This window comes from Oncorhynchus mykiss, chromosome 2 (genome assembly GCF_057628025.1).
Source record: "Oncorhynchus mykiss isolate SJ-2025 chromosome 2, ASM5762802v1, whole genome shotgun sequence".
Lineage (NCBI taxonomy): Eukaryota > Metazoa > Chordata > Actinopteri > Salmoniformes > Salmonidae > Oncorhynchus > Oncorhynchus mykiss.
In genome coordinates, this window is record NC_143023.1 from 13,373,253 (window position 1) to 13,398,857 (window position 25,605).

The 25,605-nt window shown below is 43.3% G+C and overlaps 2 protein-coding genes across 5 annotated transcripts in view; one reads left to right on the top strand and one right to left on the bottom strand.

Moving 5' to 3' along the window:
* The window catches only part of LOC110535510 (sodium bicarbonate cotransporter 3), a 68,601-nt gene extending 48,663 nt beyond the window's left edge, over window positions 1-19,938 (top strand). For 3 of the 4 annotated variants that reach the window (XM_090189165.1, XM_090189158.1, XM_090189167.1), the window contains exons 14-25: window positions 1,674-1,919; window positions 6,485-6,590; window positions 6,784-6,945; window positions 7,105-7,218; window positions 11,439-11,600; window positions 12,879-13,130; window positions 13,398-13,466; window positions 13,820-13,993; window positions 14,189-14,320; window positions 14,402-14,484; window positions 15,281-15,388; window positions 16,250-19,938. In XM_090189165.1, the coding sequence (XP_090045291.1) occupies window positions 1,674-1,919; window positions 6,485-6,590; window positions 6,784-6,945; window positions 7,105-7,218; window positions 11,439-11,600; window positions 12,879-13,130; window positions 13,398-13,466; window positions 13,820-13,993; window positions 14,189-14,320; window positions 14,402-14,484; window positions 15,281-15,388; window positions 16,250-16,331 (1,690 nt within the window). In that variant the 3' untranslated portion in view covers window positions 16,332-19,938. Of the gene's footprint in view, window positions 1-1,673; window positions 1,939-6,484; window positions 6,591-6,783; window positions 6,946-7,104; window positions 7,219-11,438; window positions 11,601-12,878; window positions 13,131-13,397; window positions 13,467-13,819; window positions 13,994-14,188; window positions 14,321-14,401; window positions 14,485-15,280; window positions 15,389-16,249 lie in introns of those variants that run through there. The other variant, XM_090189169.1, reaches the window with a different exon arrangement.
* Window positions 741-1,291, bottom strand: LOC149984855 (complement C1q-like protein 4; the record flags this gene model as incomplete). The annotated part of the gene is made up of 2 exons (XM_090189171.1): window positions 741-1,158; window positions 1,231-1,291. Coding segments are annotated over 2 exons (363 nt in total), but the record flags the coding sequence as incomplete, so codon positions are not given.
* Window positions 19,939-25,605: the final 5,667 nt, after the last annotated feature.

A 25,605-nucleotide genomic window follows, 5' to 3' on the forward strand; every position in this document is an offset into this window, starting at 1 on the left:
TCTGCTGGTAAAGAGAAGACTGACTCCTACACTCAACTGAAACAGAAGTGACCATCGTCTGTAATCAAGTTGTGGTGTATTATGGTATTAGCCCCAAGTACTCAATGAGAAAAGATCATGCCAGGGGTTAAGATAAATTATCTTTCATCTACTGGACAATCACTGATGTTCCCACTGGAGGTAAGAGGTATAAGCTAAAATCCCAGTCTAATATGCAGAATATTTTATTTTTTTTATATATTTTTTAACGTTATTTTACCAGGTAAGTTGACTGAGAACACATTCTCATTTACAGCAACGACCTGGGGAATAGTTACAGGGGAGAGGAGGGGGATGAAGGAGCCAATTGTAAGCTGGGGATGATTAGGCGGTCATGATGGTATGAGGGACAGCTTGGGAATTTAGCCAGGACACTGGGGTTAACACCCCTACTCTTACGATAAGTGCCATGGGATATTTAATGACCACAGAGAGTCAGAACACCCGTTTAACGTCCCATCCGAAAGACGGCACCCTACACAGGGCAGTGTCCAATCACTGCCCTGGGGCATTGGGATATTTTTTAGACCAGAGGAAAGAGTGCCTCCTACTGGCCCTCCAACACCACTTCCAGCAGCATCTGGTCTCCCATCCAGTGACTAACCAGGAACAACCCTGCTTAGCTTCAGAAGCTTAACCTTATTTAACTAGGCAAGTCAGTTAAGAACAAATTCTTATTTATAATGACTGAATAAGCAGACTTTCACCTCAATGTTATTTTTAATTCAGTCTGATTTGACAACAGTTGAAAACAATGCTACTGTGTATGTACACCTCTGTCTCTGGTTGGTGTGTCATGGGGAAGAGGGATGTAGACCTATTGCTTCAGCTGCTGTGGCATGGGGAAGAGGAGGAAGCCGCTGAAGGTGCTGTGGTGGTTGGCGTTGTCCCAGACCTGGGTGTTGGCCCACAGCATCATTTGCAGACTGTCTCCCTCCTCCAGCAGCAGAGTGGCTCCGTTAGACGCCGTGTCGCTGCCCTCGCCGGACGGACTCTCGTGAGCGGCCAGAATGACTTTGGCGCCGTTCTTATACAGCATGGAGCTCAAGCTGACGTCTGTAGGAGCGTTGGCCGTGAACCGGATGTAGTAGACTCCACGATCCGGAGCCGTGAATTCACCTGAGAGGACAGGGTTGTTTTTAACAGGGGAAGAATGAGGAGAGGGTTAAAGTGTGTGTGTGTGTGTGTTACCTGTCTCTACGTTGTATGCACCACCAACATTTGTCAAGACCTCTCTGTAGACCAGCTTTTTGTTACATACATACACCCCCCCACACACAGAGATGTTGCAAGCAAACAGGGATTCCCGGAGTCATTGCTTTTTCTGAACCTAGTTCTTCAATAAGGTAAATAGTGTATCTCCCGTCCCCCCCAGTCTGGAAATCCAGACCTTGTGTACCTGGTCAGGGTTCAACAGGTGACCTGATCTAGTATTGCTTTTCAGGATGAGGGTTGTTGCTTATTCAGTTTTAGGATTCCTACTTCTGTAAGTTTGAAATTATTTCTCATTTTGTGACATATCGGGGTTGTATAGGACCAATGCCAGTACTTTTTAAGTTGTCCATATACGTTTAGTATTGTGTGTGTTGTCTCCCTAACCCTCTGTCCCTCTGTCCCTATCTCCCCTTGTCCAGTGACTACGACCTGTCCTACCTGTCCTTGAGGACCAGCATCGGCCTGTGGACGGCCTTCCTGTGCCTCGTCCTGGTTGCCACGGACGCCAGCTCCCTGGTCTGTTACATCACCCGCTTCACAGAGGAAGCCTTCGCAGCGCTCATCTGCATCATCTTCATCTACGAGGCCCTGGAGAAGCTGGTTCACCTGGGGGAACTCTACCCCATCAACATGAACAACAAGCTGGACAACCTTACCTTCTACATGTAAGAACGCTGAGCTACGACCTTGTACATGTAAGAATGCTGAGCTACGACCTTCTACATGTTAGAACGCTGAGCTACGACCTTCTACATGTTAGAGCGCTGAGCTACGACCTTCTCCGTGTTAGAACGCTGAGCTACGACCTTCTACATGTAAGAATGCTGAGCTACGACCTTCTACATGTTAGAGCGCTGAGCTACGACCTTCTACATGTAAGAATGCTGAGCTACGACCTTCTACATGTTAGAGCGCTGAGCTACGACCTCACCTTCTACGTGTTAGAACGCTGAGCTACGACCTTCTACATGTTATAACGCTGAGCTACGACCTTCTACATGTAAGAACGCTGAGCTACGACCTTCTACATGTTATAACGCTGAGCTACGACCTTCTACATGTTATAACGCTGAGCTACGACCTTCTACATGATAGAACGCTGAGCTACGACCTTCTACATGATAGAACGCTGAGCTACGACCTTCTACATGTTAGAACGCCGAGCTACGACCTCACCTTCTACGTGTTAGAACGCCGAGCTACGACCTCACCTTCTACGTGTTAGAACCCCGAGCTACGACCTCACCTTCTACGTGTTAGAACGCCGAGCTACGACCTCACCTTCTACGTGTTAGAATGCTGAGCTACGACCTTCTACGTGTTAGAACGCTGAGCTACGACCTTCTACATGTTAGAACGCTGAGCTACGACCTTCTACGTGTTAGAACGCTGAGCTACGACCTTCTACATGTAAGAACGCTGAGCTACGACCTTCTACGTGTAAGAACGCTGAGCTACGACCTTCTACGTGTTAGAACGCTGAGCTACGACCTTCTACATGTTAGAGCGCTGAGCTACGACCTTCTCCGTGTTAGAACGCTGAGCTACGACCTTCTACATGTAAGAATGCTGAGCTACGACCTTCTACATGTTAGAGCGCTGAGCTACGACCTTCTACATGTAAGAATGCTGAGCTACGACCTTCTACATGTTAGAGCGCTGAGCTACGACCTCACCTTCTACGTGTTAGAACGCTGAGCTACGACCTTCTACATGTTATAACGCTGAGCTACGACCTTCTACATGTAAGAACGCTGAGCTACGACCTTCTACATGTTATAACGCTGAGCTACGACCTTCTACATGTTATAACGCTGAGCTACGACCTTCTACATGATAGAACGCTGAGCTACGACCTTCTACATGATAGAACGCTGAGCTACGACCTTCTACATGTTAGAACGCCGAGCTACGACCTCACCTTCTACGTGTTAGAACGCCGAGCTACGACCTCACCTTCTACGTGTTAGAACCCCGAGCTACGACCTCACCTTCTACGTGTTAGAACGCCGAGCTACGACCTCACCTTCTACGTGTTAGAATGCTGAGCTACGACCTTCTACGTGTTAGAACGCTGAGCTACGACCTTCTACATGTTAGAACGCTGAGCTACGACCTTCTACGTGTTAGAACGCTGAGCTACGACCTTCTACATGTAAGAACGCTGAGCTACGACCTTCTACGTGTAAGAACGCTGAGCTACGACCTTCTACGTGTTAGAACGCTGAGCTACGACCTTCTACGTGTTAGAACGCTGAGCTACGACCTTCTACGTGTTAGAACGCTGAGCTACGATCTTCTACGTGTTAGAACGCTGAGCTACGACCTTCTACGTGTAAGAACGCTGAGCTACGACCTTCTACGTGTTAGAACGCTGAGCTACGACCTTCTACATGTTAGAACGCTGAGCTACGACCTTCTACATGTAAGAACGCTGAGCTACGACCTTCTACATGTTAGAACGCTGAGCTACGACCTCACCTTCTACGTGTTAGAACGCTGAGCTACGACCTTCTACGTGTTAGAACGCTGAGCTACGACCTTCTACGTGTTAGAACGCTGAGCTACGACCTTCTACGTGTTAGAACGCTGAGCTACGACCTCACCTTCTACGTGTAAGAACGCTGAGCTACGACCTTCTACGTGTAAGAACGCTGAGCTACGACCTTCTACGTGTTAGAACGCTGAGCTACGACCTTCTACGTGTTAGAACGCTGAGCTACGACCTTCTACGTGTTAGAACGCTGAGCTACGACCTTCTACATGTTAGAACGCTGAGCTACGACCTTCTACATGTAAGAATGCTGAGCTACGACCTTCTACGTGTTAGAACGCTGAGCTACGACCTCACCTTCTACGTGTAAGAACGCTGAGCTACGACCTTCTCTGTGTTAGAACGCTGAGCTACGACCTTCTACATGTAAGAACGCTGAGCTACGACCTTCTACATGTTATAACGCTGAGCTACGACCTTCTACGTGTTAGAACGCCGAGCTACGACCTTCTACGTGTTAGAACGCTGAGCTACGACCTTCTACGTGTTAGAACGCTGAGCTACGACCTTCTACGTGTTAGAACGCTGAGCTACGACCTTCTCCGTGTTAGAACGCTGAGCTACGACCTTCTACGTGTTAGAACGCTGAGCTACGACCTTCTACGTGTTAGAACGCTGAGCTACGACCTCACCTTCTACGTGTAAGAACGCTGAGCTACGACCTTCTACGTGTAAGAACGCTGAGCTACGACCTTCTACGTGTTAGAACGCTGAGCTACGACCTTCTACGTGTTAGAACGCTGAGCTACGACCTTCTACGTGTTAGAACGCTGAGCTACGACCTTCTACATGTTAGAACGCTGAGCTACGACCTTCTACATGTAAGAATGCTGAGCTACGACCTCACCTTCTACGTGTAAGAACGCTGAGCTACGACCTTCTCCGTGTTAGAACGCTGAGCTACGACCTTCTACATGTAAGAACGCTGAGCTACGACCTTCTACATGTAAGAATGCTGAGCTACGACCTCACCTTCTACGTGTAAGAACGCTGAGCTACGACCTTCTCCGTGTTAGAACGCTGAGCTACGACCTCACCTGCTACGTGTAAGAACGCTGAGCTACGACCTTCTCCGTGTTAGAACGCTGAGCTACGACCTTCTCCGTGTTAGAACGCTGAGCTACGACCTTCTACATAGTTTAAGTGTACTCTGCACATCCAAACTACCTCAGGTGTTTTGGTTAGGTCAGTTGTAGTAGGTGTTTTAGTTAGGTCAGTTGTAGTAGGTGTTTTAGTTAGTTAGGTCAGTTGTAGTAGGTGTTTTATTTAGTTAGGTCAGTTGTAGTCGGTGTTTTAGTTAGTTAGGTCAGTTGTAGTCTGTGTTTTGGTTAGGTCAGTTGTAGTAGGTGTTTTAGTTAGGTCAGTTGTAGTCTGTGTTTTGGTTAGGTCAGTTGTAGTCGGTGTTTTGGTTAGGTCAGTTGTAGTCGGTGTTTTGGTTAGGTCAGTTGTAGTCGGTGTTTTGGTTAGGTCAGTTGTAGTCGGTGTTTTGGTTAGGTCAGTTGTAGTCGGTGTTTTGGTTAGGTCAGTTGTAGTCGGTGTTTTAGTTAGGTCAGTTGTAGTCGGTGTTTTAGTTAGGTCAGTTGTAGTCGGTGTTTTAGTTAGGTCAGTTGTAGTAGCTGATAGTTAGGTCAGTTGTAGTAGCTGTTTTGGTTAGGTCAGTTGTAGTCGGTGTTTTGGTTAGGTCAGTTGTAGTCGGTGTTTTAGTTAGGTCAGTTGTAGTAGCTGATAGTTAGGTCAGTTGTAGTAGCTGTTTTGGTTAGGTCAGTTGTAGTAGCTGTTTTGGTTAGGTCAGTTGTAGTCGGTGTTTTAGTTAGGTCAGTTGTAGTCGGTGTTTTGGTTAGGTCAGTTGTAGTAGCTGATAGTTAGGTCAGTTGTAGTAGCTGTTTTGGTTAGGTCAGTTGTAGTCGGTGTTTTAGTTAGGTCAGTTGTAGTCGGTGTTTTAGTTAGGTCAGTTGTAGTAGCTGATAGTTAGGTCAGTTGTAGTCGGTGTTTTAGTTAGGTCAGTTGTAGTAGCTGATAGTTAGGTCAGTTGTAGTAGCTGATAGTTAGGTCAGTTGTAGTAGCTGATAGTTAGGTCAGTTGTAGTCGGTGATAGTTAGGTCAGTTGTAGTAGCTGATAGTTAGGTCAGTTGTAGTAGCTGATAGTTAGGTCAGTTGTAGTAGCTGATAGTTAGGTCAGTTGTAGTAGCTGATAGTTAGGTCAGTTGTAGTAGCTGATAGTTAGGTCAGTTGTAGTAGCTGTTTTGGTTAGGTCAGTTGTAGTCGGTGTTTTGGTTAGGTCAGTTGTAGTAGGTGTTTTGGTTAGGTCAGTTGTAGTAGGTGTTTTGGTTAGGTCAGTTGTAGTCGGTGTTTTGGTTAGGTCAGTTGTAGTCGGTGTTTTGGTTAGGTCAGTTGTAGTCGGTGTTTTGGTTAGGTCAGTTGTAGTAGCTGTTTTGGTTAGGTCAGTTGTAGTAGCTGTTTTGGTTAGGTCAGTTGTAGTAGCTGTTTTAGTTAGGTCAGTTGTAGTAGCTGTTTTGGTTAGGTCAGTTGTAGTCGGTGATAGTTAGGTCAGTTGTAGTAGCTGTTTTGGTTAGGTCAGTTGTAGTCTGTGTTTTAGTTAGGTCAGTTGTAGTCGGTGATAGTTAGGTCAGTTGTAGTAGGTGAACGGTGTCGGTTAATGTTTAGTCTCTGTCTCAGATGTCAATGTTCTCCGCCGGTTAACGCCACGCCTGAGATCCAGCAGGTCTGGAACCACAGCGGGGTCGCACCAGAATCAATATCTTGGACCCAACTGGATGTCGATGTAAGTTGTGTGTGTTTTTATGTGTGTCTGCTTGCGTGTGTGTGCTTATGGGGCATCCATGGTACCTTCTTATTGTTGTAATCTGTCTCGTACTGGTTTTCCATTTCAATAGTAAAATGACATTGATTTCATGCATGGACATAAAGTTGATTTTGACAACCCTCAACTGTCCTTCCCCCGGTCTGTGTTGTAGGAGTGTTCTAGGCTGCGTGGGGAGTTTATTGGGCCAGCTTGCGGCCAACATGGTCCCTACATCCCTGACGTCCTCTTCTGGTCCGTCATCCTCTTCTTCACTACCTTCTTCCTCTCCTCCTTCCTCAAGCAGTTCAAGACCAAGCTCTACTTTCCCACCAAGGTTTGGCATTAGAGTAGGAGTGATGTGTCTGTCAGGGTTGTGTACTAGTGAGTTTAGGTCCTACCACTCTGCTCTCTCCCTTGGTTTGATCCTCTATACTTGACCCTTTACCTCTTTTCAGCTGTGCACTCCTTCTCACTCTGTCCTTCTGTGTTCCAGGTACGGTCGACCATCAGTGACTTCGCGGTCTTCCTGACCATCATGATCATGGTCCTGGTGGACTACCTGGTGGGCATTCCCTCCCCCAAACTGAATGTGCCTGACCGCTTTCAGGTATGGATTGGTTTCAAACACTTAACTCTGAATTTCGTTTAGTTTGGGCCTTTAAATTGTTTAACATTAAAAAAAAAAGTCTAGATTATATCCGAATACATTATTATTATTATTGTGTTGAGTGACACGACATACAATGGACATTATGCGAGAATTGTAAAAATCTGTTTGACTTAATGTCAATAATGTGGTCATCAAAATACATATTAAATCATTTGAAAACATTAACGTGGCAATCACAATACTGAATGTGACATTGCGGGGTATAGTGCCATGCTAAGGATGTTCAAAGACCTTTTTGTGAAACCCGCGAGTTCATATTTACTCTTGGCGGAAGGTATTCCTCAACCGATCAGAGTATGATCGATGTGACATTGGAAAGTCCTGAGGTTGTTTCATGGTCATCAGACGTCTTTTCACTGAAATATCAGGTGAAATGTTTTTCCTTCACTTCTGTCATTCAGGTGTTTTCAGAGAAACAAAAAAAAACACAGCCAGTTACAAAGTAGAGCTTCATAGCTACTGGGTTGTCAGGGATTGGTCCAAATTCCCCTTTTGCCACCCCCACTTCCATGATGGGTGCTAGCTGTGTGGGAGTGGCTGACACAGTTCGCTGAGGTAATAACCCAGGTGAGAGGCAGCGCTGCTCTGCAGTGGCTGTAATGTGCCAGCGGGGAATTTTTTGTGATTCATGGTTTTCATGGTATAAACTACCAGAATTCAGTGGCAACAGCCTTACAATTGATTAGAAACAGGCTTAGTTCACTGTTATTTAGCTATGACTATGCTAATAATTTGCTGCAGTTCATCCTCTCATCACCAAAGTAACTCAACACCAAAAATAACATTTACTGTATAACCCAATTCCATTGTAGCCTTCTGTGTTACAGTTCAGTGTGTGTGATAAAGTACTATCAAAAGTTATCATTTCATAAATGGTTTCAAATTGTTACTAAGTTTTGCATAATGCATTAAAATGTGTTAATAATATGACCACCTTACCTGAAAACATTTTGGATCATTTGCTTAATACAGCATTTTAATTGAATCGATTTGACTTGTATTTGAATCATCTCAATGTTCTCCATCAGTCCTGAAAGTTCCTTAACAGTAGCTAGGTTTCCATCCAATTAGCCACATAAAACCAATCTGCGTATTTTCCCAGCAGTGGTGTTTTCACCAAACAGCGTGTGATGACGTAGTGCACACAAAATGAACTTTTTCGTGTACTGAATAAAAAATCTAAAGTTCAATGTATTTCCATCGCATTGTCAACTCTACAAAAACTGTTGCGTAAAATAGCAAATGTGCTTACTCTGGTCTTGGCACCTGCGCTCCAGCTAACAGCTCTGATACAGTTGGGGAAGGCGGTGTGGGGAGGCAGGTCTACATTTATCGATTCTGTAGAAGAACTCGTTTTATTTGCAAGCGGCAGTCAAGGATTGACCATCATGTCGCCAGAATAAGACCCTCAATATTTATTGGAAAGGGAGCATCAAGGTCATCACTGAAGTTCATCAGAATGTATTTCATCTGTAGCCTAATAAACTGCATGTTTTCCTGAGTTGTAGTGGGAGGATAACACACCATCTCATCGAGACTCCCAAGTTTACTTTGATATGATGGTTATTATATCAATATTTGTGTATAAAGGTGTTTCCACCACCATTACTTGCATAATTAATTTTAGACACAAAATGATTGCACCATGTCAAACGAACAGATGATCTGTCAGCATTTCTAACATTGTACTGAAACTTCCTGTTTCCATCGCAGCTGTCATGATAATTATTTTCAGAGGTACTCTTTACTTGCGTAAAACCCGTGGATGGAAATGTGGTTAATTTGACAAGCCTATCTTGAGACATTGAACAAAACGTGTTGAATCTAAGAATCCAGACAGGTGGTTTGTTGCCATTCTTGACTAGGGATTAACATCGACCTGTCCAACGTTTTTGACCTTTTCCGATAACTTGAAAATAAAATATCTCAGCAATGGTCAGTCCTATCCTCATGAAATAGTGTTCTGTTTAACACTAAAACCAACGTTTCATGTAGTCCCCTAACACCCTACTATGATACTGTACATCAGATTGCCAACAGAATCTGTCAGGTATGTGCCAAGTTCACTAAACTAGAACAGGCAGGAGGAGCCTGTTTGTGTCTTTGTGCTGATCTGATCTGGGTCTAACAAACCTTGACACTCTCTGAATAGATAAAGAATGTCCTATATAGATAAGATAAAGAACCATGTCCTGATTATCAATGGATTTGATTGAATGAGAGTATGAGGTTATGGAAAATATGAACTCATTTATTTAGTCAACTTCCAGTTATAAAGAGAGAAACCTGGATAGCACTGCCCTATTTTAGAGTATTATCAACCTACTATTTGAGACACTGGTTTACTGTGTGTGTTGTGACCTACTGGTTTACTGTGTGTGTTGTGACCTACTGGTTTACTGTGTGTGTTGTGACCTACTGGTTTACTGTGTGTGTTGGGACGTTCTGGTTTACTGTGTGTGTTGTGACTAGAGGTCGACCGATTATGATTTTTCAACGCCAATACCGATTATTGGAGGACCAAAAAAGCCGATACCGATTAATCGGCCGATTTAAAAAAAAAATATATATATATATATATATACAGTGCCTTGCGAAAGTATTCGGCCCCCTTGAACTTTGCGACCTTTTGCCACATTTCAGGCTTCAAACATAAAGATATAAAACTGTATTTTTTTGTGAAGAATCAACAACAAGTGGGACACAATCATGAAGTGGAACGACATTTATTGGATATTTCAAACTTTTAACAAATCAAAAACTGAAAAATTGGGCGTGCAAAATTATTGTTTTTTAAATGTATTATTACTATTATTATTATTTTATATATATATATATTACTATTATTTTTTTATTTTATATATATATAATAGTAATAATACATTTAAAAAACAATGTATTTGTAATGACAATTACAACAATACTGAATTAACACTTATTTTAACTTAATATAATACATCAATAAAATCAATTTAGCCTCAAATAAATAATGAAACATGTTCAATTTGGTTTAAATAATGCAAGAAAAAAGTGTTGGAGAAGAAAGTAAAAGTGCAATATGTGCCATGTAAGAAAGCTAATGTTTCAGTTCCTTGCTCAGAACATGAGAACATATGAAAGCTGGTGGTTCCTTTTAACATGAGTCTTCAATATTCCCAGGTAAGAAGTTTTAGGTTGTAGTTATTATAGGACTATTTCCCTCTATACCATTTGTATTTCATTAACCTTTGACTATTGGATGTTCTAATAGGCACTTTAGTATTGCCAGTGTAACAGTATAGCTTCCGTCCCTCTCCTCGCTCTTCCCTGGGCTCGAACCAGCAACACAACGACAACAGCCACCACATCGAAGCAGCGTTACCCATGCAGAGCAAGGGAAACAACCACCCCAAGGCTTAGAGTGAGTGAAGTTTGAAATGCTATTAGCGCGCGCTAACTAGCCAGCCATTTCACTTCGGTCACACCAGCCTCATCTCGGGAGTTGATAGGTTTGAAGTCATAAACAGCGCAATGCTTGACGCACAACGAAGAGCTGCTGGCAAAACGCACGACAGTGCTGTTTGAATGAATGTTTACACGCCTGCTTCTGCCTACCACCGCTGTCAGATACTTAGAAGCTTGAATGCTCAGTCAGATTATATGCAACACAGGACACGCTAGATAATATCTAGTAATATCATCAACCATGTGTAGTTGAGTAGTGATTATGATTGATTGTTTTTTCTAAGAAAAGTTGAATGCTAGCTAGCAACTTACCTTGGCTTACTGCATTTGCGTAACAGGCAGTCTCCTTGTGGAGTGCAACGAGAGAGAGGCAGGTCGTTATTGCGTTGGACTAGTTAACTGTAAGGTTGCAAGATTGGATCCCCGGGGCTGGCACGGTGAAAATCTGTCTTTCTGCCCCTGAACGGGGCAGTTAACCCACCGTTCCTAGGCCGTCATTGAAAATAAGAATGTGTTGTTAACTGACTTGCCTAGTTAAATAAAGGTATATTAAAAAAAAAAAAACGATTTCCGATTGTTATGAAAACTTGAAATCGGCCCTAATTAATCGGTCGACCTCTAGTTGTGACCGACTGGTTTACTGTGTGTGTTGTGACGTCCCGGTTTACTGTGTGTGTTGTGACGTTCTTTCCTGACCGTGCCTGCTCCTCTAGCCCACGTCTGAGAACCGTGGCTGGGTGATCTCCCCGCTGGGGACCAACCCCTGGTGGACCATGCTGGCTGCAGCCATCCCTGCCCTGCTCTGCACCATCCTCATCTTCATGGACCAGCAGATCACCGCCGTCATCATCAACAGGAAGGAGCACAAACTCAAGGTGAGAGACAGACTGGAAGACTGATATCTAGAGAGAGAGGTTGTGACAGAGGAAGACAGGCTGATATATATAGCAGTTGTGACTTACATGAAGACAGGCTGATCTATATAGAGAGAGAGGTTGTGACATAGAGGAAGACAGGCTGATATATATAGAGAGAGGTTGTGACAGAGGAAGACAGGCTGCTATAGAGAGAGGTTGTGACAGAGGAAGACAGGCTGCTATAGAGAGAGGTTGTGACAGAGGAAGACAGGCTGCTATAGAGAGAGGTTGTGACAGAGGAAGACAGGCTGATGTATAGAGAGAGAGGTTGTGACAAAGAAGAAAAGTGGCACTTGCATGTTGTGTAGCAATACTAGATCAGGTCACTACATGAACCCTGACCAGGTACACAAGTTCTGGATTTCCAGACTAAGGGAGACATCTACTATTTACCTTACACAACTATAGAACAACTGCAATAGGTTTATACAAATCTATGATTTGCTTGCAACGTGTGCGTGTGCCTTTCCAGAGTTGGAGCTTGGAGGTACTAGTATCAAGGACATCTTTGTTCTGTTGTATCCTGGTTGGCCTCATCTGACTCTCACTCCTCCCTGGTTGGCCTCTCATCTGACTTTCACCCCCTCCCTGGTTGGCCTCTCATCTGACTGACTCTCACTCCTTCCCTGGTTGGCCTCTCTCCTGACTGACTCCCACCCCCTCCCTGGTTGGCCTCCTCTACTGACTGACTCTCACCCCTTCCCTGGTTGGCCTCTCATCTGACTCTCACCCCTTCCCTGGTTGGCCTCTCATCTGACTCTCACCCCTTCCCTGGTTGGCCTCTCATCTGACTCACCCCTTCCCTGGTTGGCCTCTCATCTGACTCTCGCCCCTTCCCTGGTTGGCCTCTCATCTGACTCTCGCCCCTTCCCTGGTTGGCCTCTCATCTGACTCTCGCCCCTTCCCTGGTTGGCCTCTCATCTGACTCTCACCCCTTCCCTGGTTGGCCTCTCATCTGACTCTCACCCCTTCCCTGGTTGGCCTCTCATCTGACTCTCACCCCTTCCCTGGTTGGCCTCTCATCTGACTCTCACCCCTTCCCTGGTTGGCCTCTCATCTGACTCTCACCCCTTCCCTGGTTGGCCTCTCTCCTGACTGACTCTCACCCCTTCCCTGGTTGGCCTCTCTCCTGACTGACTCTCACCCCCTCCCTGGTTGGCCTCTCTCCTGACTGACTCTCACCCCCTCCCTGGTTGGCCTCTCTCCTGATGGACTGTCTCTCTCCCCCCCCATCAGAAAGGCTGTGGCTACCACCTGGATCTTCTGGTGGTGTCTGTGATGCTGGGGGTGTGCTCCATCATGGGCCTGCCCTGGTTTGTAGCGGCCACCGTGCTCTCCATCTCCCACGTCAACAGTCTGAAGCTGGAGTCAGAGTGCTCGGCCCCTGGGGAACAGCCCAAGTTCCTGGGGATCAGAGAGCAGAGGGTCACCAGCTTCATGATCTTCATCCTCATGGGCTGCTCTGTCTTCATGACCTCGGTGCTCAAGGTGAGATGAGACTCTTTTTATAGACTGGAATGATGTTCCAAATCAAGAAGAGATGCTCTTATAGGATTGCAGGCTGGTTTCTTGATCAGATCCTCAACATCCTTTCACTGTTTTGGAACATAATTTATTTTTGATACCAGAGTGATGAGGAAAGGGAGGTATTATTTGGCACACCCCAGTGGTTTGTGGGTAAAGAAATTAGAAAAGGGTGAGGACTATGATTAAATGACTAAAAAGTACCTTCTGTCCCCTGTGTTGTCTTTCTAGTTCATCCCTATGCCAGTCCTCTACGGGGTGTTTCTCTACATGGGTGTGTCCTCACTCAAAGGCATCCAGGTCAGTCTGTGTGGTGTGTTATGTCATGTGGTCAGTGCGGTAGGTTTACACTGCAGTGTTGCTCCCCCCCACACTTGCACAATGGTACATCTGAACCACAGGAGGTTGGTGGCACCTAATTAAAGATATAAGAATTTGTTCTTAACTGACTTGCCTAGTTAAATAAAGGGTAAAAGAGAACAGACTAGTGGTAATGGCTGGAGTGGAATGGTATCAAACACATGGTTTCCATGGTTTCCAGGTGTTTGATGCCATTCCATTTGCTCCGTTTGGGACATTATTATGAGCCGTCCTCCCCTCAGCAGCCTCCTGTGGTCTCAACATGGTTGTGTTGTGGTTGTCCTCTCCTGTAGTTCTTTGACCGTATCAAGCTGTTCTGCATGCCAGCTAAGCACCAGCCGGACCTGATCTACCTGCGCTACGTTCCCCTGTGGAAGGTCCATGTGTTCACCCTGGTGCAGCTCACCTGCCTGGTGCTGCTGTGGGTCATCAAGGCGTCTGCCGCCGCCGTCGTCTTCCCCATGATGGTAAGAATATGGATATGCTGTTAGTATGGCGCTAGAAAGACATTTCACAGGCCATGTCTTCCAGAAACAGAAGTCTGAACTGAAGACAGAGAATACGTCAAGCAAAGAGATGGCACAGAATTGGATTGTCAGGATGATGCCATTTCAATGAAGAGTTAAAAGTACAAGTCACTGATTTTGTTTTGGTGTCTCTAGGTGTTGGCCCTGGTGTTTATACGGAAGCTGCTGGACCTATGTTTCACCAACAGGGAGCTGAGCTGGTTGGACGACCTGATGCCTGAGAGCAAGAAGAAGAAGGAGGACGACAAGAAGAAGAAAGCCAAGGAGGTGTGGTCCAACTTCTCACAGACTACTGCAGAGAGCTGTGACGGTCCCACTGACACTTTCCCTCTGTTTCCATGGTTACAGGAGGCCCAGCGCATGCTGGACGTGGAAGAGGGCATAGCACACCCCTGCGACGGGCCGGGCATCCTCAAGACCCTCAAAGTCAGGTTAGTGGTTGGGGACAATTTTGATGCAGTATATCAACGTCCATTATACTTGGAAGGAAGTCACGGCCCATTCACCATAGCCCATCAGTGATGTTCCTCACGGGTTCTGTAATGCATTGGGAAGCACTTTGGAGAACTATGGACTAGTATATTCATGTAACAGGGAAGAGTAACCCCTTTTGAAGCACTGACCCATCTCTCCCAAAGCAGGTGTGACAGCAGTGTTGAGTTGGACATGCCACACGACGCAGAGGAGAGAGCAGGGGTTGGTCTCCGTCTCAGGCCTGCTCTAGTCTCACTATGCACTCCTCATACAGCTGCTCTTCCACCTGGTTGATTAACTGCCCATGACCACCTCGGACCGGTTTCATTCCACACCGCAGTTTCCTCCCCTCTGAAGGGCCTATGGAAGTGGACAGCCTTGTGGAATGAAATACAGCCCTCGTGTTTGATTTGTTGTTGAACATGACCCCCCCGAAACCTCAGCCCCATAACAACCACCAGAAAAACGACCAATCACAGACTGTCCTTGCAAACAAGCGACTATTTCCAGCTATTATATTTTGAAGTAATACTAAATAGCTAATTTCCCTTAGTATTGCAATTTATAATGGTTATGATAGTTCTCTAAGGGTCCTCTGTAATAATGTATGTTGACTGCAGCAATGCAAAGATCATTCATGAGTTTGTTTCAGAAATGAGAACCACACTGGGGGGGGGGGGGGGGGTGTCCTTGAAAATGTGTGTTTGTGTACGCCAGCTTAGGGTGTTGTGGTGTGTGTTTGTTCCCCTGCAGTTTGGACCCCTCTATGGTAAACATTTCTGATGAAATGGCCAAAACTGCCAATTGGAAGTCTGTCTCCATGAACTCTGACAGTGCCAAAGCTCTGAAGCATAGTGGCAGGTAGCTATAACTCCTCCTCGGTATGGTTCAGGTGCTCATCCTTCCTCTTCCTGTCTGGCTGCTGGGGCCAAACCCAGAAGCATGCTCCCATCCCTCTCAGAAAATCACACCCTGATAATCATTTTGACTAAATATTTCAACCAATAAATAAATACTTTTCTATTTAAATATTTCGAAAATGAATTCTGAAACTATTTAAAAATGTACGTTAATTTCATGCATGTCAATATGTGTCTCAATCACATGCTTTTACGTGTGGGGGAATGTTGATGAAACCTTGTATAAGGCTATTATGGCTTACTCTCAAGATTGAGGGCCAGAGAAGGGAGCAAGTGTTCCCTTTTGGAATCCAGCCTGGTGTTTCTGTCTCCACCTTATTGTCCTATATAGTCCAGAAGTTGAACCTTTTTGTGCTTGACAGTATATTAACCTTTGAATAACCTTTCAATGAACTAAGAGCATAAAGGCTAATTATAACACTCCCACCCACAATCGCGATACTATGATGCACCAACTTGCAAATCAATTGTACTGGATGTGTGGCAAATGTCTTAGAACTGCCAATATTTTCAAATAAACCAAAGATAAGAGCATTTGGGTCCACCTGGGGTACATTCAGTCTTGCAATGTTGCATTTAAACATTTTGCAACATTGCACGTTGTGTGGCAAAGGGGTGGTGAGTGGGTTCATACTCACTGTATTGGGTTGTCATTTTTTGAATGAGTTTGGAGGATTTAACTTACTAAAATTCAAGTTTAATTCATTAATTTTAAACAGCTATAGTTAGATATAATTAAAACATTTGAATGAATGAACTGAATTTTGGTGGTGATGATGATGGTGTTATTCTGTGTTCCCAGCCAGGCGAAGGTGTCCTGTGTGAAGATAAACTTGGAGAATGACCAGGGGGAGAAGTATGGGGATGCTGAGACCTCCTTATGAAGGAGGGATGGGAGGAGCAGGGAGAGTGCCACTTCAGCCTCTAGCCCACCAGGTGGCGTTGTCCTCCTGTCCTCCCACACAGCAGGGGGCAGTGTCCTTCATGGCCCTGTCCGTTGCCCTAACAGCTGCTACCATACCAATGCCAAGGGGGCACACAAAGACACAACCACTTCTACTTAGCCATGTTTCTTTAGTTCTTATTGTGAAATTCGTCGGAAGGAAATTTGTTTTTTAATTTTATCATCGTTTTAAGGTGAAAAAACATTAACTTTAGATTCAGGTGTGCCTTTTTTAAGGAACCACTTGGTCTTCTTGGAATGACTTTCATCAGGCTTTTTACCAACATATCCATAGTCTCTGTGATATGGTGTACAGTCTGTCCTCGTAACACTTACTTCGAGGGCAATGCATTATGAATGCATGTAGTGGCCTTTATCGCCCTTAGTGCATTATATTAGAGGAGTTGCTGTAAGCATTTCAAACTTGTCAAGACTGTCCCCAGGTGGTTTATAGGAAGCAGTAGGCCTAACAGCAGTCCAAGCACCCCGGGTGGCTTGACCACAACGACGGCTACTACTCACAGCACTCTATCTGGCTCACTCTGAACAATAGACACTTTCTGTTTGAGAAAGCAGGTGACGCTCAACAAAAGGTCCAAATACATTTGGAGCACATATTAGATTTGTGTGTGAGAAACTTAACAGCAGCTTAAGATGTCTTTTCACAATATCAGAGTCATGTGTACGATGTGCTGTTGATTCAGATTATCAGTCACAGTAGGTTGAAAGACTGAAGATGTTCTGTCAAAGTGAACATGACAGACCACAGCATAGCCCATAGTGTGCAGAATATTTCGTGAATTAATTGGCAAACATCTCTTACTAATCTTAAACAATCCCAAATTGGAAACGGACTATAATAAGATAACGTTTCAAAAACAAAATGTTCTCACATTTCTCGATTGAGCGGTCTTGTTATTTTGGTGTAATGGTGAGGGTATTGCCTGCAGTGTCCATGTCCATACATGGAAGGAAGAAAATATGTATAGAGTAAGTCTATGGAGGGTTCTAAAACTGATGCCTTCTTTAGGGCAGGTTTAAAGCTGTTCAATAGTGTTACTATACATGGCTGTGGTAGCCTGGGTTTAATCTAGTGTAGTGCACCTGCACCAAGGAAGTCTTACCAGAGCTGTAGCCTCCCCTTGGTTATGATGACGAGGGGAAACCCACTTTTATCCATTTAAACGGTTTACATCCAATGGAATATTTTCTGTTATGGGGTATATATTTTAGATTGTCTATATATATATTTTTTATCATTACAAAATGTAATGCATTTAATTTATTTTGAGTGGGTCAACGTTGCAGAGTTTGGGGGGGGGGGGGGCAGGAAGAGGGAGCAGTGTCGTTGTTTGTTGCTGGCCGGTAATTAATGTTCTTTATTTCCTGTCTTTATATCTGTGCACTTTAGATACGCCTGCCGCACAACGAGAGGGGTGGGCAGGCTATATGTACCTTTTTATATACATGTATCTATTTAGATCAGTCTCAGGAACCAATGGGCTCAATGAGGCCCTTCTCTCTCTCTCTCACCGTCTCTGTCAGTCTTTCTTTCTCTCCCTTTCTCCCTGTCACTCTCTTTCTGTGTCTTTTGTCTTTCTCGGCCTCTCTCTCTCTGTGTTGTCTCTCTCTCTCCCCTTCTCTGTGTTCGCTCTCTCTCTCTCTGTGTTTTCTCTCTCTCTCTGTGTTCTCTCTCTCTCTCTGTGTTGTCTCTCTCTCTCTCTGTGTTGTCTCTCTCCCTTTCTCTATCTGTGTTGTCTCTCTCTCCCTCTGTGTTGTCGCTCTCTCTCCATCTGTGTTGTCTCTCTCTCTCCATCTGTGTTGTCTCTCTCTGTTGTCTCTGTGTGTTGTCTCACGTTCACTCTGTTGCTCACTGACTGACTCCCTCATTGTCAATCCACTTGTGTTGCTAGAAGATGTTGCTGTGTGTTTCTCTGCCCCTCCCTTTCAGCTGTAAACCCTTTTTACCTATTTGACACTGGACAACACTGTGATAGGTGGGTTTCTCTGTGCTCTTCTTTTATTGGCTATTCTGTTGTAGGCAGTTTTGTATAGAAAAAAAGATCTTAATTAATTTTGTCCCGTGGATTTAGTGTTAATGAATAGCAATGCTTTTGGTTGATTATCCAATATGTATACTGTTACAGGAGTCCTACTGGGAAGGGCATCAGTCTGCTGTTCATGGCTCTGTGAATGAGTTTAATTCATGAGTTTGAATTATGTGATTGAATTAGTTTTATTTAAATCTATAGTGTTATACAAATATGGAATGAAGGTTATGAAACATTGGGTGTAAGTCGTACGGGGGGCAAGAATTTGTTTTGACTTCAATAAAGAGGAGACTCCTCAAGTTCAATAACTGACTGACCGCTTCCATCTGAACACCTTGATGAAAACAAACAGTCATCTGTTTTAGCAGCTGTTTTGCCCTCTGGGTCAATTATGGGCCCCATACTATGAATGTTGGAAATTGACCTACGTTCTCGTTCCTTCTGACTTTGTGCTTACCAGTGGTGTAAAAATACTTTTAAATATTACTTAAGTCATTTTTTGGGGTATCTGTACTTTTCTTTACTAGTTATATTTTTGACAACTTTTACTTCACTACATTCCTAAAGAAAATAATGTACTTTTTACTCCATACAATTTTCCCTGACACCCAAAAGTACTTGCTACATTTTGAATGCTTAGCAGAACAGAAAAGGGTTAAATTCACACGCTTATCAAGAGAACATCCCTACTGCCTCTGATCTGGCAGACTCACTAAACACAAATTCTTAATTTGTAAATGATGTCTGAGTGTTGGCGTGTGGCCTGGCTATCCGTAAATTTAAAAAACAAGAATTGTACCGTCTGGTTTACTTAATATAAGGAATTTTAAATTAGTCTTACTTTTGCTTTGATACTTAAGGATATTTTAGCAATTACATTTACTTTTGATACTTAAGTATATTTTAAAACCAAAATGTAAACTTTTACTCAAGTAGTATTTTACTGGGTGACTTTTACTTGAGTCATTTTCTATTAAGGTAACTTTACTTTTACTCAAGTATGACATTTGGGTACTTTTTCCCATCATTGGCGTTGCCTTGGTGTGCATTAACTCTTGGTAGTTGAGTACTTAAGCAGGCTGGGACTAGGAAACGTGGCCTACTGGGGAGCTTGTTATTAAGAGCAGTCCAAGGTGCATTTTTCTCCGTATCTAACCTACGCTGTACAACAATAGAACACAGAATAAACTGTCATAGTACTGCTATGTGAAACTCCTAAACCGGTGACGATCGCTGAGGACAGGCGATCTTTCAGCACCGTGTGACTAGACATTTCAGTCCCCTATAAAGTGGCTTGGATTGGCCTCATGTTGCCATTCGGTTTGATATCAGTGAAGTTTTTAATGAATTGTTCTTAAACTGTACAATGAATGGTATCTGTACTATTCTTATGGGGTTGGGAGGGCGGGAACCGGGGATAACGCAGATGAACCATTGAATTTTTTTGTAATGGAAATTAAGTTGTTGAAGGAAAGCAATAAAGGTTACTACATTGTAGCTGTGTTGGTTGGCCTCAATCTTTGACAAGTTGTTGTAGCTACATTGCTTGGTGATGAACAGAAGTAGTATTGTATCACTGATCTGCTAGTACACTAAAATACATACAAAACATACAGCTCACACTACAGACTGAAAGTCACTATTTTGATTTTAAAGGGGCAATCTGCCGTTGCTTTATCCATTTTTTGACTTTTTAAATTAATTTCCTTTGAGTCTTGAAGAATATACAGTGCGTTCAGAAAGTATTCAGAACCCTTGACTTTTTCCACATTTTGTTACATTACAGCCTTATTCTAAAATGGATGAAATGTTTTTTCCCCTCAATCTACACACAATGCCCCATAATGACAATGCAAAAACAGGTTTAGAAATGTTTGCAAATGTATTACCAATTTTTTTTAAACTAACCACATTTTACAAAAGTTCAGTATTTAGACCCTTGACTCAGTACTTTGTTGAAGCACCTTTGGCAGCAATTACAGCCTCGAGTCTTCTTGGGTATGCCGCTACAAGCTTCGCACACCTGTATTTGGGGAGTTTCTCCCATTCTTCTCAAGCTCTGTCAAGTTGGATGAGGAGCGTTGCTGCACAGCTATTTTCAGGTCTCCAGAGATGTTCGATCGGGTTCAAATCCAGACTCTGGCTGGGCCACTCAAGGACCTTGAGACTTGTCCTGAAGCCACTTCACTACAGGAAAAGGAGGACCGAGCACGCCCCATTCTCATCGATAGTGCTGTAGTGGAGCAGGTTGAGAGCTTCAAGTTCCTTGGTGTCCACATCAACAACAAACTAGAATGGTCCTAGCACACCAAGACAGTAGTGAAGAGGGCACAACAAAGCCTATTCACCCTCAGGAAACTAAAGAGATTTGGCATGGGTCCTGAGATCCTCAAAAGGTTCTACAGCTGCAACATCAAGAGCATGGTTGCATCACTGCCTGGTATGGCAATTGCTCGGCCTCTGACCGCAAGGCACTACAGAGGGTAGTGCGTACTGCCCAGTGCATCACTGGGGAAAAGCTGCCTGCCACCTAGGACCTCTACGCCAGGCGGTGTCAGAGGAAGGCCCTAAAAACATTCTAAGACCCCAGTCATAGACTGTTCTCTCTACTACCGCATGGCAAGCGGTACCAGAGTGCCAAGTCTAGGACAAAAAGGCTTTTCAACAGTTTTTACCCCCAAGCCATAAGACTCCTGAACAGGTAACCAAATGGTTACATGGACTATGCATTGTGTGCCCCCCCCACCCCCAAACCCTCTTTTTACGATGCTGCTACTCTGTTTATCATATATGCATAGTCACTTTAATTATACATTCATGTACATACTACCTCAATTGGCTAACCGGGCTATCTGCATTGTGTCCCACCACCTGCCAACCCCTCTTTTACGCTACTGCTACTCTCTGTTCATCAAATATGCATAGTCACTTTAACCATATCTACATGTACATGCTACCTCAATCAGCCTGACTAACCGGTGTCTATGTAGCCTCGCTACTTTTATAGCCTCGCTACTGTATATAGCCTGTCTTTTGACTGTTGTTTTATTTCTTTACTTACCTAACACCTTTTTTGCACTATTGGTTAGAGCCTGTAAGTAAGCATTTCACTGTAAGGCGCACGTGACAAACTTTGATTTGCATTGTCTTGGCTGTGTGCCTAGGGTCGTTGTCTTGTTGGAAGGTGAACCTTCACCCCATTCTGAGGTCCTGAGCGCTCTAGAGCAGGTTTTCATCAAGGATCTCTCTGTACTTTGTTCTGTTCATCTTTCCCTCAATTGTGACTAGTCTCTGTCCCTCCTGCTGAAAAGCATCCCCACAGCATGATGCTGCCACCACCATGCTTCACTGTAAGGATTGGTATTGGCCAGGTGATGAGCGGTGCCTAGTTTTCTAAGACGTGACCCCTCATTAGACCAGAGAATCTTGTTTCTCGTAGTTGGACTCCTTTAGGTGCCTTTTGGCAAACTCCAAGGGGACTGTCATGCCTTTTACTGAGAAGTGTCTTCTGTCTGGCCACTCTAGCTTAAGGGCCTGATTGGTGGAGTGCTGCAGAAATGGTTGTCCTTCTGGAAGGTTCTCCCATCTCCACAGAGGAACTCTGGAGCTCTATCAGAGTCACCATTGGGTTCTTGGTCACCTCCCTGAACAAGGCCCTTCTCCCCTGATTGCTCAGTTCGGTCTGGCGGCTGGCTCTAGAAAGAGTCTTGGTGGTTCCAAACTTCTTCCATTTAAGAATGAGAGATGCCACTGTGAATTGGGGGACCTTCAATGCTGCAGAAATCTTTTAGTACCCTTCCCCAGATCTGTGCATTGACACAATCCTGTCTCGGAAGCTCTAGGGACAATTTCTTCAACCTCATGGCTTGGTGTTTGTTCTGACATGCACTGTCATCTGTGGGACATTTATATAGACAGGTGTGTGTGTGTGCCTTTCCAAATCATGTCCATTTCATTGAATTTACACTACCACAGGTGGACTCCCAAGTTGTAGAAACATCTAAAGGATGATTAATGGAAACAGGATGCAGCTCAATTTTGAGTCTCCAAGCAAAGGGTCTGAATACTTATGTAATTAAGGTATTTGTTTTTTATTTTTTATTACATTTGCAAAAATGTCTACAAAACTGTTATCGCTTTGTCATTATGGATTAAAACATTGAACCAATTTTAGAATAAGTCTAACAAAATGTGGAAAAGGTTAAGAGATCTGAATGCACTATAACTTATAAATGCCTCAGAAAAATAAGAGGTCAAATCATGACGTCCGTGGGAAGTTGGCGCTCTAGAAAGAGGACCTACTTTCTGAGTTGGATGACCTTTCAAATCGATATTTCCCCGACGGAGCCCATTTTTTACCCCCAGAGTTCCCTGTTGTTTTGAATGTGGCATTTGTCATTTTATTATTTTAAATGTTTTACTTTTAAATATATCCATTGAGTCTTGAAGAATGTAACTTATAAATACTTTGAGCTTAGTTAACCTGACGTTCCCCATCAGAACTCAAAAGCTTGTTTTATTCCATAGTAAACTATTTAAATGTAACCATGTTATAGCCTCAAAACGTGGTAAAAGTATTATTTTGATGTCATGGATGGTCAGTACTGGTATCATTGCTCTCTCCATTTGAGTGGTAACATTTATCCAGCCCCACCCCCTCAGTGGCAGGTGTCCACTTTGTGATTGTTGGAGCTGCAGATTGCCACTTTAAAAGGAAACAGCAGTCGGTATTGAGTCCCTCTATTCTAGTGACTACATCTGGTTCCCCTTATCAATACCAAATAGGCTTCTCTGCACAAACTCAGATTTAAGTGTTCAGATATTTCAGATGACTATTCAGTTTGGTTTGTGCTTCTTCTATGGAAATCGTGTGCGCAATGATTTGAAAGCTCATTTACTATTCAAAGTGATTGTTTTTGGTACACAGTACACACACACACACACACACGTTTGGTGTTGATGACAAGAAACCCTTTAAAATAAAGCCCAATCACCCCCAACCCCTATATTATAAACTGGTTGGTTTGAGCCCTGAATGCTGATTTGTCTGAAAGCCATGGTATACCACAGGTATGACACCAATTTTATTTTTACATCTAATTACGTTGGTAGCCAGTTAATAATAGCAATAAGGCACCTCGGGGGTTTGTGGTACATATCCAATATACCACGGCTAAGGGCCGTATCCAGGCACTCTGCGTGGCCATGTAGCATTTATATTAGGGGTCGACTGATTATGATTTTTCAACGCCGATACCGATTTATTGGAGGACCAAAAAAACCCGATGCTGATTTTTATATATATATATTTGTAATAATGACAATTACAACAATACTGTATGAACACTTATTTTAACACGTAAATAAAATCTATTTAGTCTCAAATAAATAATAAAACATGCTCAATTTGGTTTAAATATTCAATATTCCCAGTAAAGACGTTTTTTAGGTTGTAGTTAATATAGGAATTATGACGCGTCGACTATTTCTCTCTTGTCCATTTGTATTTCATATATCTTTGACTATTGGATGTTCTAATAGGCACTTGAGTATTACCAGCCTAATCTCAGGAGTTGATAGGCTTGAAGTCATACACCGCGCTGTCAAGCATTGCTAAGAGCTGCTGACAAACGCAGTGAGTTTGAATGAACGTTTACGAGCCTGCTGCAGCCTACCACCGCTCAGTCAGACTGCTCTATCAAATAATATACTTAATTATAATACAATAAACACAGAAATACAAGCCTTTGGGCATTAATATGGTCAAATCCGGAAACTATCATTTAGAAAACAAAACGTTTATTATTTCAGTGAAATACGGAACTGTTCCGTATTTTATCGAACGGGTTGCAACCCTAAATCTAAATATTGCTGTTACATTACACAACCTTCAATGTTATGTCATAATTATGTCGAATTATGGCAAATTAGTTCGCAACGACCCAGGCAGCCCAAACTGTTGCATATACCCTGACTCTGCATGCAAAAAACGCAAGAGAAGTGACACAATTTCCCTAGTTAATATTGCCTGCTAACATTCATTTATGTTAACTAAATATCCAGGTTTAAAAAAATATACTTCTGTGTATTGATTTTAAGAAAGGCATTGATGTTTATGGTTAAGTACATTCCTGCAATGACTGTGCTTTTTTTGCGAATGCGCTTTTGTTAAAACATCACCTGTTTGGTAAAGTAGGCTGTGATTCCATGATCAATTAACAGGCGTCGTATTGATTATATGCAACGCAGGACAAGCTAGTTAACCTAGTAATATCATCAACCATGTGTAGTTAACTAGTGATTGTGAAGATTGCTTGTTTTTTTTTATAAGGTAAGTTTAATGCTAGCTAGCAACTTACCTTGGCTCCTTGCTGCACTCGCGTAACAGGTGCTCAGCCTGCCACGCAGTTTCCTCGTGGAATGCAATGTAATCGGCCATAATCGGCATCCAAAAATGCAGATTAATCGGTTGACCTCTATTTCATATTACAACCAATGGCCATGTACCACACCCCCCTCGGGCCTCATTGTTTTAATATACTTCAACCTGGTAGACTAGAGGCCAAAAAGACAGTTGTGCCATGCACGATGCAGACAGTGTTTTACAAACATTTTAAAGAACTGGGGTCGACTCCTTTTCATTGTCATTTTAAAATAATTTAAAACTGAATTTCAACATTACTTTAAAAAATATACAATTCAACATCAGAGTGCTGACATGTAGTAATGGCAACAAGCTATTAAATGGAATTGGATGTGTCATAGTGCAGGTGCTATTTACCATTTACTTTCCTTTGTCACCTTTCACCCTCGCATCCCAGTCTTCCAGGCCTCTGTCTGCTTCTATGCAAAGAGTTGTCAAATGTCAAGAGTTTGACTGTCAAATGTGTCAGTGTTTCCAAGGAGGAAAAAGCAAGACAGAGTCTAACTAGAGTCAGTTAACTGAGGGAAGGTGAAGAGTGTTTCTGACCCAAGGTAAGAGGATACGGACTGTCTTTAAGCTTCTACAAATGTAGCATACCAATGTTTGATAGCTTTTTTTAAATAACTCAAATCTTATTAAATAATTATTCTGTATAAATCTGTAATAATGCTTAAATAAAAAGAAACAATTAAAGGTAATTCATGGAAAGTAATGAACAAGAGTGGTGTTTATGAAAAAAT